General features: G+C 44.9%; 1 protein-coding gene across 6 annotated transcripts in view; it reads left to right on the top strand.

The window, feature by feature from the left end:
* Positions 1-17,258, top strand: part of tle2a (TLE family member 2, transcriptional corepressor a) — a 52,212-nt gene that overhangs the window by 12,219 nt on the left and 22,735 nt on the right. For all 6 annotated transcript variants that reach the window (XM_064989753.1, XM_064989755.1, XM_064989758.1 and 3 more), the window contains one exon: positions 13,370-13,433. In XM_064989753.1, the coding sequence (XP_064845825.1) occupies positions 13,370-13,433 (64 nt within the window). The remainder of the gene's footprint in view (positions 1-13,369; positions 13,434-17,258) is intronic.

The following is a 17,258-nucleotide window of genomic DNA, read 5'->3' as shown; positions in this document are numbered from 1 at the left end:
TTGACTGGGGAATGTGTGACATAGAAACTCTGTTTCCATACGAACGTCAGCGCCGACACACATCTAACATAGTGTGTTGTTGTGTATGGAGGTCTAGAGTGGAGGAGAGGCTCTCATACTGTTACCATGCTGCCACTCAGAGAACAGAGTACCCACTTCTCTCTCCTGCTCTGACAGGATCACACTGTTTTGATACCAGGACTGTGCTCAAAACAACTGTGTGTGAGCGGATGGAACATTGGGTTTATGTCTGTCTCAAGGTTTGTGGTTCAGGGTTGTTTGTGTGTGTGGCACAGCCTGTCTTTGTGGGATTGTGTGTGACTGAGCATGTGTTTGGTGGTTACTGGTTGGTGCTTAAGTGAGCAGGGTGGGTCTGAGCATGTATTCATGAAAGGACCGTCTGTACAGTAAACTAGTCTCATGTGTGCACACACTGTCTTTACTGTAAACTCACACATGCTAGTTAGTACAAAGAGCACTGCCCCCACCCTTGAAAGGCTACACTGAGTGGAGCGCTGGGGCGGGGGTTTAAAAGAGAGGACGAGATGAGGGGGGGACTGAGATGGAGGGGAAATGTGCTGTGTTAGTGCAGAGTAAAAACTCATTAATAATGAATTAGATGTAAAATGAACATCCACACAACTGGAGGGGGTAAATGGCCTTAATGTACCCCGAGCACAATACGAACAACCATCCACCAGCCGGCCTGTCCTACTCCACACCAGCCGGCCTGTCCTACTCCACACCATACGCTATTCATAAGACTTTGCTACACGCGTGCATTTGTTGTGTATATTAATTTCCCTCTAGTTGTCAGTGGGGCGTTTTGTGTCCGAGGCTTGACACGCGCTCATTGTGAACAAGGTGAAGACGACGACCTGGACTCATCCAATAAGAATCATTTAACTTCTTGCGTCGAGCAATCCCGGATCCGGGATTCTATTTATAGCCTCAAGCTCATTAGCATAACGCAACGTTAACTATTCATGAAAATCGCAAATGAAATAAATATATTTGCTCTCAAGCTTAGACTTTTGTTAACAACACTGTCATCTCAGATTTTAAAAATATGCTTTTGAACCATAGCTAAACAAGCATTTGTGTAAGAGTATTGATAGCTAGCGTAGCATTTAGCGGGCAACATTTGCACAAAAACCAGAAAAGGATTCAAATAAAATCATTTACCTTTGAAGAACTTCGGATGTTTTCAATGACGAGACTCTCAGTTACATAGCAAATGTTCAGTTTTTCCTGAAAGATTCTTTGTGTAGGAGAAATTGCTCCGTTTTGTACATCACGTTTGGGTACCAAACAAAAATGAAAATTTAGTCATCAAAACAGCGAACTGTTTTCCAAATTAACTCCATAATATCGACTGAAACACGGCAAACGCTGTTTAGAATCAATCCTCAATGTGTTTTTCACATATCTCTTCATTGATATATCGTTCGTGGTAGTCTCCTTTCTCCGGTGAATCGCTTGGAAAAAGACGTGCAGTTGAAGATGACGCACCAATTTCGACGGAGGACACCGGGCGGACACCTGGCAAATGTAGTCTCTTATGGTCAATCTTCCAATGATATGCCTACAAATACGTCACAATGCTGCAGACACCTTGGGGAAACGATAGATCGGGCAGGCTCATTCCTTGCGCATTCACAGCCATATAAGTAGACAATGAAAAACAGAGCCTCAAAAATCCTGCTCATTTCCTGGTTGAAGTTTCATCTTGGTTTTGCCTGTAGCATCTGTTCTGGGGCACTCACAGACAATATCTTTGCAGTTCTGGAAACGTCAGTGTTTTCTTTCCAAAGCTGTCAATTATATGCATAGTCGAGCATCTTTTTGTGACAAAATATTGCGCTTAAAACGGGCACGTCTTTTTATCCAAAAATGAAATAGCGCCCCCATAGCATCAAGAGGTTAAATGTTCTGTTACAAGACGTTTTGAAACGTTCCATTGCGTGGCCTAATGAACCCCAGGCAGGTGTGTGGGTAGGAGAGGTAGAGGTTTAGCATAGCCACCTGCTGCTACAGCTCTGACACACATTGGAACTTTGCAATACACTATGGTATTTTTTACCCCCCTTTTCTCCCCAATTTCATGGTATCCAATTGATAGTAGTAACTGTCTTGTCTCATCACTACAACTCCCGCACGGGCTCAGGAGAGACGAAGGTCGAGAGCCATGCGTCCTCCGAAACACAATCCAACCAAGCCGCACTGCTTCTTAACACAGCGCGCATCCGACCCGGAAGCCAGCCACACCAATGTGTCGAAGGAAACACCATACACCTAGCGACCTGGTCAGCGTGCACTGCGCCTGGCCCGCCACAGGAGTCGCTAGTGCACGATGAGACAAGGATATCCCTACCAGCCAATTGTGCTTCGCCTCATGGACCTCCCGGCTGTGACAGAGCCTGGGCTCGAAATCAGTCTGGTGGCACAGCTAGCACTGCGATGTAGTGCTTTAGACCACCGCGCCACCCGAGAGTACACTATGGTATTTTAATGAGACCACGTTTGTTTTGATTTGAGGTATATTGCATGTGTGCATGTGATCGAGCGTGTGGGGACTGCAGTGCACAAACATGCATCTGTGTGATCGTGTGTATTTAGTGTAGGTCTGGTGGCACGTGTGTGTGCAGGCTTGGGGTAATGGTGCTCTGCTGACAGAGCTGTCTGAGTGCTGGCAGGCTACAGATTCGTAGCGCATTCCGATGATCATCTTATCTGCTGTCACCATGAGGGAGAGATGGGCAGAGCAGAGCATGCTGACATGTAGCAGACTCCATATCACTTTTTCTCTCTCTCTATTTCTCTGTCTTACACTCACACGGTGTTTCTCTCTTTCTTTCTACTATCTCTACCAGGGGTTGAAACCGGTTCAGGGAACAAACCCCAAAATTTGGGAAATGACTACATTTCTCCAGGAACAAAACCATCATGTCCTCTAGTATTCTGGAACAGAACCACTATTTTCATATCTTGAACTGGTTAATTATGTTATTCACAAAAATGTTCCTCCTATTTAGTATATCATTCTGTAATTCAGTGAAGTTATTTTCATCCCCCTCTACTCACCCGTGAAATTTCTGTCGCATCTCAGACCTGCACTTAACTGACCAATTAAACGTGTAAACAACTACCTTACACGTTCCATAGCAAGCTGCTCGAGCTGTGCTAATTGGTAGGGTAAATTAATGAGCTAAATGTGAAAACGATGTTGATTTCACAGCTTAAATGAACGGGGTTTGAACTGATTCAGAACTTATGCTGGTCGGATCAGGGGGTGTTCAGAACGGAGCAATTAATCTTTCTCTCTCAATCTACACACCATCCACTCCTTCCTTTCTACGCACATCACCTCTGTCTGAGGCATGGACTAATTATTACAGGCAATCATCATCAAATACACCCCCCATACACACTAGGAGAGAATTGTGACATATCTTTTTGAATGTGATCCCATCTTCTGTGCTAAATTCACAATAAAAATCGGAATATATTTGCCTGTATTTGTGCGGTATATTCCTCTGCTGTTGTATGGTATAGATGGGCTGATATAAAGGTTAAACATTACAGGGGAAGGGTGTATGTAACATAAACATCTAATCAAACTTTATTTGTCACATGCGCCGAATACAACAAGTGTGGACTTTACTGTGAAATGCTTACTTACAAGCCCTTAACCAACAGTGCAATTCAAGAGGAAAATATTTGCCAAGTTGGCAAAAAAATAAAAAAGTAACACAATAACAATAACTAGGCTATATACAGTGGGGCAAAAAAGTATTTAGTCAGCCACCAATTGCGCAAGTTCTCCCACTTAAAAAGATGAGGCCTGTAATTTTCATCATAGGTACACTTCAACTAAGACAGACAAAATTAGAAGAAAAATCCAGAAAATCACACAGGATTTTTTTATGAATTTATTTGCAAATTATGGTGGAAAATAAGTATTTGGTCACCTACAAACAAGCAATATTTCTGGCTCTCACAGACCTGTAACTTCTTCTTTAAGAGGCTCCTCTGTCCTTCACTCGTTACCTGTATTAATGGCACCTGTTTGAACTTGTTATCAGTATAAAAGACACCTGTCCACAACCTCAAACAGCCACACTCCAAACTCCACTATGGCCAAGACCAAAGAGCTGTCAAAGGACACCAGAAACAAAATTGTGGACCTGCACCAGGCTGGGAAGACTGAATCTGGAATAGGTAAGCAGCTTGGTTTGAAGAAATAAACTGTGGGATCAATTATTAGGAAATGGAAGACATACAAGACCATTGATAATCTCCCTCGATCTGGGGCTCCACGCAAGATCTCACCCCGTGGGGTCAAAATGATCAGAAGAAGGGTGAGCAAAAATCCCAGAACCACACGGGGGGACCTAGTGAATGACCTGCAGAGAGCTGGGACCAAAGTAACAAAGCCTACCATCAGTAACACACTATGCCGCCAGGGACTCAAATCCTGCAGTACCAGACGTGTCCCCCTGCTTAAACCAGTACATGTCCAGGCCCGTCTGAAGTATGCTAGAGAGCATTTGGATGATCCAGAAGAAGATTGGGAGAATGTCATATGGTCAGATGAACCCAAAATATAACTTTTTGGTAAAAACTCAACTCGTTGTGTTTGGAGGAAAAAGAATTACGAGTTGCATCCAAAGAACACCATGCCTACTGTGAAGCATGGGGGTGGAAATATCATGCTTTGGGGCTGTTTTTCTGCAAAGGGACCAGGATGACTGATCCGTGTTAAGGAAAGAATGAATGGGGCCATGTATCGTGAGATTTTGAGTGAAACCCTCCTTCCATCAGCAAGGGCATTGAAGATGAAACATGGCTGGGTCTTTCAGCATGACAATGATCCCAAACACAACACCCGGGCAACGAAGGAGTGGCTTCGTAAAAAGCATTTCAAGGTACTGGAGTGGCCTAGCCAGTCTCCAGATCTCAAACAGCCCCAAAACATCACTGCTCTAGAGGAGATCTGCATGGAGGAATGGGCCAAAATAACAGCAACCTTGTGAGGACTTACAGAAAATGTTTGACCTCTGTAAATGCCAACAAAGGGTATATAACAAAGTATTGAGAAACTTTTGTTATTGAGCAAATACATCATTTGCAAATAAATTCATTAAAAATCCTACAATGTGATTTTCTGGATGACTTTTTTTTTCTTATTTGTCTGTCATAGTTTAAGTGTACCTATGATGATGATGATGATAATTACAGGCCTCATCTTTTTAAGTGGGAGAACTTGCACAATTGGTGGCTGACTAAATACTTTTTTGCCCCTCTGTACCAGGGGCACCGGTACCGAGTCAATGTACAGGCTAGTTGAGGTAATCTGTACATATAGGTAACAAACAAACAGCGAGTAGCAGCAGTGTACAAGGGGGGTCAGTGTAAATTGCCCGGTGGCGATTTTTATGAATTGTTCAGCAGTCCTAATGTATAGGTCGACCAATTTAATTGGAATGGCCGATTTTTATTTAGGGCCGATTTTCAAGTTTTCAAAACAATCGGAAATCAGTAATTTTGGACACCGACTTTTCAGATTTTTAAATTTTTTACAACTTTATTTAATGTGGCAAGTCGGTTGCGAACACATTATTACTTTCAAAGACGGCCTTGGATCGGTGGGTTAACTGCCTTGTTAAGTGGCAGAACGACAGATTTTTACCTTGTCAGCTCGAGGATTCAATCTTGCAACCTTACGGTTAACTAGTCCAACGCTCAAACCACCTGCCTCACGAGGAGCCTGCCCGTTACGCGAATGCAGTAAGAAGCCAAGGGAAGTTGCTAGCTAGCATTAAACTTACCTTATAAAAATCAGTCAATCATAATCACTAGTTATAACTACACATGGTTGATATTACTAGTTTACCTAGCGTGTCCTGCGTTGCATATCGGTGCGCATTCGCGAAAAAGGACTGTATTTGCTCCGACGTGTACCTAAACATAAACATCAATGCCTTTCTTAAAATCAATGCACAGAAGTATATATTTTTAAACCTGCATATTTAGCTAAAAGAAAGGTTAGCAGGCAATATTAACCAGGTGAAATTGTGTCACTTCTCTTGTTCATTGCACGCAGTCAGGGTATATGCAACAGTTTAGGCCGCCTGGCTCATTGCGAACAAATTTGCCAGAATTTTAAGTAATTATGACACAACATTGAAGGTTGTGCAATTTTTAACAGCAATATTTAGACTTTAGGGATGCCATCTGTTAAATAAAATATGGAATGGTTCCGTATTTCACTGAAATCAAATCAAATGTATTTATATAGCCCTTCGTACATCAGCTGATATCTCAAAGTGCTGTACAGAAACCCAGCCTAAAACCTCAAACGGCAAGCAATGCAGGTGTAGAAGCACGGTGACTAGAAAAAACTCCCTAGAAAGGCCAAAACCTAGGAAGAAACCTAGAGAGGAACCAGGCTTATGTGGGGTGGCCAGTCCTCTTCTGGCTGTGCTGGGTGGAGATTATAACAGAACATGGCCACGATGTTCAAATGTTCATAAATGACCAGTATGGTCAAATAATAATAATCACAGGCAGAACAGTTGAAACTGGAGCAGCAGCATGGCCAGGTGGACTGGGGAAAGCAAGGAGTCATCATGTCAGGTAGACCTGAGGCATGGTCCTAGGGCTCAGGTTCTCCGAGAGAGAGAAGAATTAGAGCGAGCATACTTAAATTCACACAGGACACCGGATAGGACAGGAGAAGTACTCCAGATATAACAAACTGACCCTAGCACCCCGACACATAGACTACTGCAGCATAAATACTGGAGGCTGACAGGAGGGGTCAGGAGACACTGTGGCCCAATCCGATGACACCCCCGGACGGGGCCAAACAGGAAGGATATAACCCCACCCACTTTCCAAAGCACAGCCCCCACACCACTAGAGGGATATCTTCAACCACCAACTTACCATCCCGAGACAAGGCCGAGTATAGCCTACAAAGATCTCTGCCACGGCACAACCCAAGGGGGGCGCCAACCCAGACAGGAAGATCACATCAGTGACTCAACCCACTCAAGTGACGCACCTCTCCTAGGGACGGTATGAAAGAGCCCGAGTAAGCCAGTGACTCAGCCCCTGTAATAGGGTTAGAGGCAGAGAAACCCCGTGGAAAGAGGGGAAACGGCCAGGCAGAGACAGCAAGGGCGGTTCGTTGCTCCAGAGCCTTTCCGTTCACCTTCACACTCCTGGGCCAGACTACACTCAATCATATGACCCACTGAAGAGATGAGTCTTCAGTCAAGACTTAAAGGTTGAGACCGAGTTTGCGTCTCTCACGGGGATAGGCAGACCATTCCTTAAAAATGGAGCTCTATAGGAGAAAGCCCTGCCTCCAGCTGTTTGCTTAGAAATTCTGTGGCCTGTCTTGTGACCATAGCGTACGGCAGGACCAAAAAAAAAAAAGGAAACATTTTGTTTTCGAAATGATAGTTTCCGGATTCGACAATATTAATGACATATTTCTGTGTGTTATTGTTATAATTAGGTCTATGATTTGATAGAGCAGTCTGCCTGAGCGATGGTAGGCACCAGCAGGCTCGTAAGCATTCATTCAAACAGCACTTTCGTGTGTTTTGCCAGCAGCTCTTCACAATGCAAGCATTGCACTGTTTATGACTTCAAGCCTATCATCTCCCGATATTAGGCTGGTGTTTCCGATGTGAAATGGCTAGCTAGTTAGTGGGGTGCGCGCTAATAGCTTTTCATATTTTTTTTAATTATTATTTTTTAACCTTTTTATTTATTAGGCAAGTCAATTAAGAACAAATTCTTATTTTCAATGACTGCCTAGGAACAGTGGGTTAACTGCCTGTTCAGGGGCAGAACGACAGATTTGCACCTTGTCAGCTCGGGGGTTTGACCCTTCCGGTTACTAGTCCAACGCTCTAACCACTAGGCTACCCTGCCGCCCCATGTTAAAAGGAACCACCAGCTTTCATATGTTCTGAGACAGGACCTTGAACATTATCTTTCTTACATGGCACATATTACACTTTTACTTTCTCCAACACTGTTTTTGCATTATTTAAACCAAATTGAACATGTTTCATTATTTGAGGCTAAATTGATTTTATTGATGTATTATATTAAGTTAAAATAAGTGTTCATTCAGTATTGTTGTAATTGTCATTATTACATATAAATAAAAAATTGGCCGATTTATAATTGATATCGGCTTTTTTTGGTCCTCCAATGATCGGTATTTGCGTTGAAAAATCATAATCGGTCGACCTCTAGTGTAATGGCTTGGGGGTAGAAGCTGCTGAGGAGCCTTTTGGTCCTAGGCATGGCGCTCCGGTATCGCTTTCCTTGCGGTAGCAGAGAACAGTCTATAACTTGGTTGACTGGAGTCTCTGACAGTTTTATGGGTTTTCCTCTGACAGGATGCTCTCAATGGTGCATCTTTTGAACCTTTTCGAGGATTTGGGGCCCCATGCCAAATCTTTTCAGTCTCCTTAGGGGGAAAAGGTTTTGTTGTGCCCTCTTCACGACTTTCTTGGTATGTTTGGACCATGGTGTCCACATCACCAACAAACTAAAGAACTTGAAACTCCATCGGCTCCACTACAGCCCCGTTGATATTAATGGGTGTCTGTTCAGCCCGCCTTTTCCTGTAGTCCACGATCAACTCCTTTGTCTTGCTTACATTGCGAGAAAGGTTGTTGTCCTGGCACCACACTTCTGACCTCCTCCCTGTAGTCCGTCTCATCGCTGTCGCTGATCCAGCCTACCACTGTTGTGTCGTCAGCAAACTTAATGATGGTGTTGGAGTCGTGTTTGGCCATGCAGTCGTGGGTGAATGGGGACTAAGTACACACCCCTGAGGAGCCCCAGTGTTAAGGATTAGTGTGGCAGACGTATTGAAGCCTACTCTTACCACCTGGGGACGACCTGTCAGGAAGTCCAAGATCCAGTTGCAGAGGGAGGTGTTTAGTCCCAGGGTCCTTAGCTTAGTGATGAGCTTCGTGGCCACAATGGTGTTGAATGCTGAGCTGTAGTCAATGAACAGCATTCTCACATAGGTGTTCCATTTGTCCAGATGGGAAAGTGCAGTGTGGAGTGTGTTTGAGATTGCGTAATCTGTTGGGGTGGTATGCGAATTGGAGTGGACCTAGGGTGTCTGGGAGGATGCTGTTGATGTGAGCCATGACCAGCCTTTCAAAGCACTTCATGGCTACCGACGTGAGTGCCACGGGGCGGTATTCATTTAGGCAGGTTACCTTCGCTTCCTTGGGCACAGGGACTATGGTGGTCTGCTTGAAACATGTAGGTATTACAGACTCGGTCTGGGAGAGGTTGAAAAGGTCAGTGAAGACACTTGACAGTTGGTCCGCGCATGCTTTGAGTACACGTCCTGGTAATCCGTCTGGCCCAGCGGCTTTGATTGTTGACCTATTTAAAGGTTTTGCTCACATCGGTTACCAAGAGCATTATCACACAGCCATCCAGAACATCTGGTGCTCTCGTGCATGCTTCAGTGTTGATTGCCTCGAAGTGAACATAAAAGGCATTTAGGTCGTCTGGTAAGCTTGTGTCACTGGGAAGCTCGCGTCTAAGTTTCCCTTTGTAGTCCGTAGTAGTTTTCAAGCCCTGCCACATCCGACGATCATCAGAGGCGGTGTAGTAGGATTCAATCTTAATCCGGTGTTGATGGTTTTCTGAGGGCATAGCGGGATTTCTTGTAAGCGTCCAGATTAGTCTCCCACTCCATGAAAGCTCTAGCCTTGGCTTCTGGTTGGGATATGTATCACTGTGGGGACGACGTCATCAACGCACTTTTTGATGAAGCAAATGACTGAGGTGGTGTATTCCTCAATGCCATTGGATGAATCCCAGAACATATTCCAGTCTGTGCTAGCAAAACAGTCCTGTAGTGTAGCATCCGTGTCATCTGACCACTTCCGTGTTGAGCGCGTCACTGGTACTTCCTGCTTTAGTTTTCGCTTCTAAGCAGGAATCAGGAGGATATAATTGTCGTCAGATTTGCCAAATGGAGGGTGGGGGAGAGCTCTGTATGCATTGCTGTGTGTGGAGTAAAGGTGGTCTAGGATTTGTTCCCCCCCCCCCATGGTTGCACATGTGACATGCTGGTAAAAATGTGGTAAAACTGATTTAATTTTGCCTGTATTGAAGTCCCCGGAGACTTGGAGTGCCGCTTCTGGGTGAGCATTTTCTTCTTTGCTTTTTTTCACCTTCATTTAACCAGCTGGCTAGTTGAGAACAAGTTCTCATTTACAACTGCGACCTGGCCAAGATAAAGCAAAGCAGTGTGACACGAACAACAGAGTTACACATGGAATAAACAAACATGCAGTCAATAACACAATAGAGAATATTAAGTCGTGTGTGTGTGTGTGTGTGTGTGTGTGTGTGCAAATGAGGTAAGATTAGGGAGGTAAGGCAATAAATAGGCCATAGTGGCGAAATAATTACAATTTAGCAATTAAACACTGGAGTGATAGATGTGCTTATGGCCTTTTTATAGTGTTGGTTGAGTGCAGTCTTAGTGCGAGCTTCGCTTTGTGGTGGGAAATAGATGGCTACGAATAATACCGATGAGAACTCTCTTGGTAGATGGTGGTTGGCAACTTATCATAAAGTAGTCTACCTCAGGCGAGCAATACCTCGAGACTTCTTTAATATTAGGCATCGCGCACTAGCTGTTATTGACAAATAGACACACACCCTCACCCCTCGTCTTACCAGAGGTAGCGTGTCTGTTCTGCCGGTGCATGGAAAATCCCGGTAGCTCTTGTTTGTTTCTTTGTTCAGCCACGTCTCGGTGAAACATAAGATGTTAGAGTTTTTAATGTCCCGTTGGTAGGATAATCTTAATAATAGTTCATCAATTTAATTTTCTAACGATTGCACGTTAGCAAGTAGAATGGAAGGCATTGGGAGTTTACTCGCTCGCCTCCAGCTTCTCAGAAGGATCCCCCAGCCTGCGTCCCCTTTTTCCGGCGTCTCCTTTTCCGGCGTCTTTTCTTCATGTAAAAGAATGGATCTGGGCCTGTTCCAGTGAAAGTAGGATATCCTTCTCTTCAGACTCATTAAAGGAAAAAGTTTCTTCCAGTCCGTGGTGAGTAATCGCTTTTCTGATGTCCAGAAGTTATTTTCGGTCATAAGAGACGGGAGCAGCAACATGAAGTACACAATCAGTTAAAAAAATAAGTTGCGCAAAATACATAACAAAATTACACAATTGTTTGGGAGAATGTAAAACGTCAGCCATGTTCTTTGGCGTTGTCTGTGACCTGTGGGATTTAATTAGACATTGGCCTCAATGAATGCACTTTTCCACTGAACCCCAGTCATGGAATACAGAACCAGTCTTCTCAACTCCTGATAACCTGCCTGTCTGAGAATCCATCTCTCCTGCCCCCTCAGCACTCCAGAGTCCTCTGGAACCCCAGTAAGGGCTCACCACTGTTTCCTGTACTTTAATTACACGTTGTAAATCCATTAAACATTATGAAAATAGTATATTTACCCTGATCTGAGATCAATTATTCCTAAATCCAGGATCGGTGTTTGTATATGTCATCGGTGTTAGCATGTTTCCCTCCACACAACTTGAGGAAAGTCACCCTCGGAAACGCCCAGCCTGGCCCTTGTCTAGGTGAACGGATACGGATAGAATTGTCACTTTTCAGAAATCCTGCCATGGGGACCTCTGCGGGGGGCTACTCCACTATAATAAAATCTATCAGGGGAATGAATTTAATCCCCCGAGCTCTCACCCGCCCCTCCCATCCCTCAATCTCCTCCCTCTCCCGTCTCCTCCCTGGCGGTGATAAATGAGTCAATTATGGGTGGCAGCGCCGGCCTTCTGAAGGGGAGCGGATGTGCTGTTATTACCTGTTGTAGCCTGGTAATGTTGCAGTATTAATCATATTCTAATTTCCCAGGCCCTCACTGCTCTCCCCCGCATAAATCTGCTACACACAAACAAGTCAGCAGCGTGCCCGCCGGGGTGAAATACAACCCTGGGCAGGGGAGGAGGGAGTGTGTGTGTGTGTGTGTGTGTGTTAGAGGACACGGGGCAGGGGGGTGTGTTGGAAGACACGGGGCAGGGGGGTGTGTTGGAAGACACGGGGCAGGGGGTGTGTTGGAAGACACGGGGCAGGGGGGTGTGTTGGAAGACACGGGGCAGTGTTGGAAGACACGGGGCAGTGTTGGAAGACACGGGGCAGTGTTGGAAGACACGGGGCAGTGTTGGAAGACACGGGGCAGTGTTGGAAGACACGGGGCAGTGTTGGAAGACACGGGGCAGTGTTGGAAGACACGGGGCAGTGTTGGAAGACACGGGGCAGTGTTGGAAGACACGGGGCAGTGTTGGAAGACACGGGGCGGGAAGACACGGGGCGGTGTTGGAAGACACGGGGCGGTGTTGGAAGACACGGGGGAGGTTGGGGTGTGTTGGAAGACACGGGGGAGGGGGGGGTGTGTTGGAAGACACGGGGGAGGTTGGGGTGTGTTGGAAGACACGGGGAGGTTGGGGTGTGTTGGAAGACACGGGGAGGTTGGGGTGTGTTGGAAGACACGGGGAGGTTGGGGTGTGTTGGAAGACACGGGGAGGTTGGGGTGTGTTGGAAGACACGGGGAGGTTGGGGTGTGTTGGAAGACACGGGGGAGGTTGGGGTGTGTTGGAAGACACGGGGGAGGTTGGGGTGTGTTGGAAGACACGGGGGAGGTTGGGGGGTGTTGGAAGACACGGGGGGGGGGGTGTGTTGGAAGACACGGGGGGGGGTGTGTGCTTGGCTGAGGATTCCTGGGGTCCCATGGTGGGTCATGGTCACATCAGGGTGACTTGGCAAAGACAGAAGGACTGGGGGAGGAGGGGTCAGAGAGGGAGAAACGGACAAATGGAAGGAAGAAGAGAGGGAGGAGGGGACTGATAAATTGTGAGAGGGAGTGGACACACAGGGCAATTAGAAGGTGAAGGTGGACAAATGGAGAGAGAGAAGAGATTGGGAGGGAGAAGTGCACCCCATCCCTGCCCTTCAATGACACCTTGGTCCTGGGAGAGACTGCAGTCAGGTCTGGTCTGGTTGGGAGGCCAGCGCTAAGTGTGAGCTCAACTATTCCTGGTGTGCTCTGAAGCGATAATGTCCTGTCACCTGCCCAATCCTATCTCTGCTGGCACACATCTATCTGCAGGTGTCTGCACTGCCTACTAAACATGGATGTGTATTTCTGGCTCTGTGTGTCTTTGTGGGTGTGGGAAAACTTTTTGAATGATATTGTATGAACACTTTTGAACAGGGTGTGTATTATATAGATATGAGTATCTGCTCTCTTGTAAATCTTAACCTCTTCCTTACAGCCTGAAGATGGAGTGTGAGAAACTGGCCACAGAGAAGACTGAGATCCAGAGACACTATGTTATGGTGAGACCCTCAAACACAGTCAACAACACACTCAATCCACTCCACCTTGGGTGTTGTAACAAACACCATGCTGAAGATTCTTGTCTGCAGGAGAAGAGTTGAGATTTATTGTGTTTCACTGAGCAGGCAGACAGTTCAAGGGCTTTATTGGCATGGGAAACAAACTTGCCAAAGCAAGTGAAGTAGATAAACAAAACCAATTAACAGTAAACGTTACACTCACAGAAGTTCCAAAAGAATAAAGACATGTCAAATGTCAAATGTCTATATACAGTGTTGTAACGATATACAAAGGGGAAATTAATTAGCATAAATATGGGTTGTATTTACAATTGTATTTACAGGTAGCCTAATCGCTTTAGGCCAGTAACCGAAAGGTTGCTGGATTGAATCCCCAAGCTGACAAGTTAAAAAAAATGTTGTTCTGCCACCGAACAAGGCAGTTAACCACTGTTCCCTGGTAGGCCGTCATTGTAAATAAGAATTTGTTCTTAACGGATTTGCCTAGTTAACCTCTTACATCTATGGGGGCGCTATTTCATTATTGGATAAAAAAACGTGCCCGTTTTAAGCGCAATATTTTGTCACAAAAAGATGCTCGACTATGCATATAATTGACAGCTTTCGAAAAAGAGAACACTCTGACGTTTCCAAAACTGCAAAGATATTGTCTGTGAGTGCCCCAGAACTGATGCTACAGGCGAAACCAAGATGAAACTTCAAACAGGAAATTAGCAGGATTTTTGAGACTCTGTTTTTCATTGTCTCCTTATATGGCTGTGAATGCGCAAGGAATGAGCCTGCCCGATCTATCGTTTCCCCAAGGTGTCTGCAGCATTGTGACGTATTTGTAGGCATATCATTGGAAGATTGACCATAAGAGACTACATTTGCCAGGTGTCCGCTCGGTGTCCTCCGTCGAAATTGGTGCGTCATCTTCAACTGCACGTCTTTTTCCAAGCGATTCAGTGGAGAAAGTAGACATCCACAAACAATATATCAATGAAGAGATATGTGAAAAACACCTTGAGGATTGATTCTAAACAGCGTTTGCCGTGTTTCAGTCGATATTATGGAGTTAATTTGGAAAACAGTTCGCCGTTTTGATGACTGAATTTTCATTTTTGTTTGGTACCCAAACGTGATGTACAAAACGGAGCAATTTCTCCTACACAAAGAATCTTTCAGGAAAAACTGAACATTTGCTATGTAACTGAGAGTCTCGTCATTGAAAACATCCGAAGTTCTTCAAAGGTAAATGATTTTATTTGAATCCTTTTCTGTTTTTTGTGCAAATGTTGCCCGCTAAATGCTATGCTAGCTATCAGTACTCTTACACAAATGCTTGTTTTGCTATGGTTCAAAAGCATATTTTTAAAATCTGAGATGACAGTGTTGTTAAGAAAAGGCTAAGCTTGAGAGCTAGCACATTCATTTAATTTCATTTGCGATTTTCATAAATAGTTAACGTTACGTTATGCTAATGAGCTTGAGGCTATAACTGGATACAGGTTTTTTTCATAGCCAAACGTGAACAAAACGGAGCGATTTGTCCTACACAAATAATATTTTTTGAAAAACTGAACATTTGCTATCTGAGAGTCTCCTCATTGAAAACATCTGAAGTTCTTCAAAGGTAAATGATTTTATTTGAATGATTTTCTTGTTTTTGTGAAAATGTTGCTGGCTGAATTCTAGGTTTATAGCTATGCTAGCTATCAATACTCTTACACAAATGCTTGTTTAGCTATGGTTGAAAAGCATATTTTGAAAATCTGAGATGACAGTGTTTTTAACAAAAGTCTAAGCTTGAGAGCAAATATATTTATTTCATTTCATTTGCGATTTTCATGAATAGTTAACGTTGCGTTATGCTAATGAGCTTGAGGCTATAAATAGGATCCCGGATCTGGGATTGCTCGACGCAAGAAGTTAAATAAAGGTTACATTCCCCCCCAAGTCTGTATTTGGCAGTAGCCTCTGTGTTAGTGATTGCTGTTTAATAGTCTGATGGCCTTGTGATAGAAGCTGTTTTTCAGTCTCTCGGTCCCTGCTTTGATGCACTTGTGCTGACATCGCCTTCTTGATGATCGCGGGGTGAACAGGCAGTGACTCGGGTGGTTGGTGTCCTTGATGATCTTTTTGACCTTCCTGTGACATCGGGTGGTGTAGGTAGTTTGCCCCCGGTGATGCATGCAGACCTCGCCACCCTCTGGAGAGCCTTGCAGTTGTGGGCGTAGCAGTTGTCGTCTGCAAACTTGGTGATTGAGTTGGAGGCGTGCATCGCCACACATTCATGGGTGAACAGGGAGTATAGGAGGGTGCTGAGCACGCACCCTTGTGGGGCCCCTGTGTTGAGGATCAGCGAATTGGAGGTGTTTCCTAACTTCACAAGGGTAAGCGCTCAGCCCCCTCCTGGACTCCCTACTCTATTTTTTTCTTTCTTTTTTTTCGTGATTTTCTTGGGTCTAATTGTGTTGCTGCCCTGGGGCTCTGTTGGTCTGTTTGTGAACAGAGCCCCAGGACCAGCTTGCTTAGGGGACTCTTCTCCAGGTTCATCTCTTTGTAGGTGATGGCTTTGTTATGGAAGGTTTGAATCACTTACTTTTAGGTGGTTGTAGAGTTTAACGTCTCTTTTCTGGATTTTGATTGTTAGTGGGTATCGGCCTAATTCTACTCTGGATGCATTATTTGGTGTTTTACGTTGTACACAGAATATTTTTGAAGAATTCTTCATGCGGAGTCTCAATTTGGTGTTTGTCCCATTTTTGTGAATTATTGGTTGGTGAGCGGACCACAGATCTCACAACTATAAAGGGCAATGAGTTCTATAACTGATTCAAGTATTTTTTTTTTTAGCCAGGTCCCAATTGGTCTGTCAAATTTTATGTTCCTTTTGATGGCATAGAAGGACCTTCTTGCCTTGTCTCCTGTCTCATTCACAGCTTTGGTAGTTACCTGTGGCACTGATGTTTAGGCTGGGGTATATATTGTTTTTTGTGTGCTCTAGGGCAGTGTCTAGATGGAATTTGTGGTCCTGGCAACTGGACCTTTTTTGGAACTGTCTCGGGTTAGACTGGATGTGTGTGTGTGTGTGTGTTGACTACACAACACCACTGATGCCAGCATCTGGCAAGGGACTAAACATCACACCCACTGGAAACCACATGGACCACACGTGTTGTCTCCAGCCCAAATATGGGTAATCCTCCACATTCCCTTAGAGCAGGCGGTGTTCAGACGAGGCGTGATCAGAGAGCCCCCTAACCGCAGCTGACTGTGTGGTGCCAGGCCCCACTGTTGCAAAAGGAGCTATGTGGTAGCCTGGCACAGCCCTGGCACTCTACCCATTTCTCGCTTCTTTTTTTGGGAGTCTGCAAGTTGCCTAGCAACAGCTCTGAATCTTGGCACAGCGGCAGAGCAAACAGCCAGCTGTCTGTGTGTATGTATGTGTGTTATGTATGTATGTATGTGTGTGTGTGTGCGCGCGTGCGCTTCCATCTCTTTATTTCTTCCACCGAGCTGACAAACCACTCACTACTTACTCCTCAATCAACCCTGTTGAAAATGACATGTCAGAATGTCACAAGGGACGTCTGTTTTTAAAATGATTTGAGCTCTGCCCGATGATGATTTTCCATCCTTGTTCTGAAACGATTGATTGACACACCATCTCTGGGCTCACATGCCATGTTGGCATAGCTTGGAGCTGAGGGCACAAAATAAATGAAACAAAATGACTCGCCCATTCATCTAGCCTTGAAAGGTGTATTTTCTTTTTAGATCTACATATATGCAAATGTATAACCGTCGATTTACGTCTAA

The sequence above is a fragment of the Oncorhynchus masou genome, chromosome 15, assembly GCF_036934945.1.
Source record: "Oncorhynchus masou masou isolate Uvic2021 chromosome 15, UVic_Omas_1.1, whole genome shotgun sequence".
Lineage (NCBI taxonomy): Eukaryota > Metazoa > Chordata > Actinopteri > Salmoniformes > Salmonidae > Oncorhynchus > Oncorhynchus masou.
Note: the sequence above shows the minus strand (reverse complement) of the source record. Positions and strands in the feature narration are given on the sequence as shown.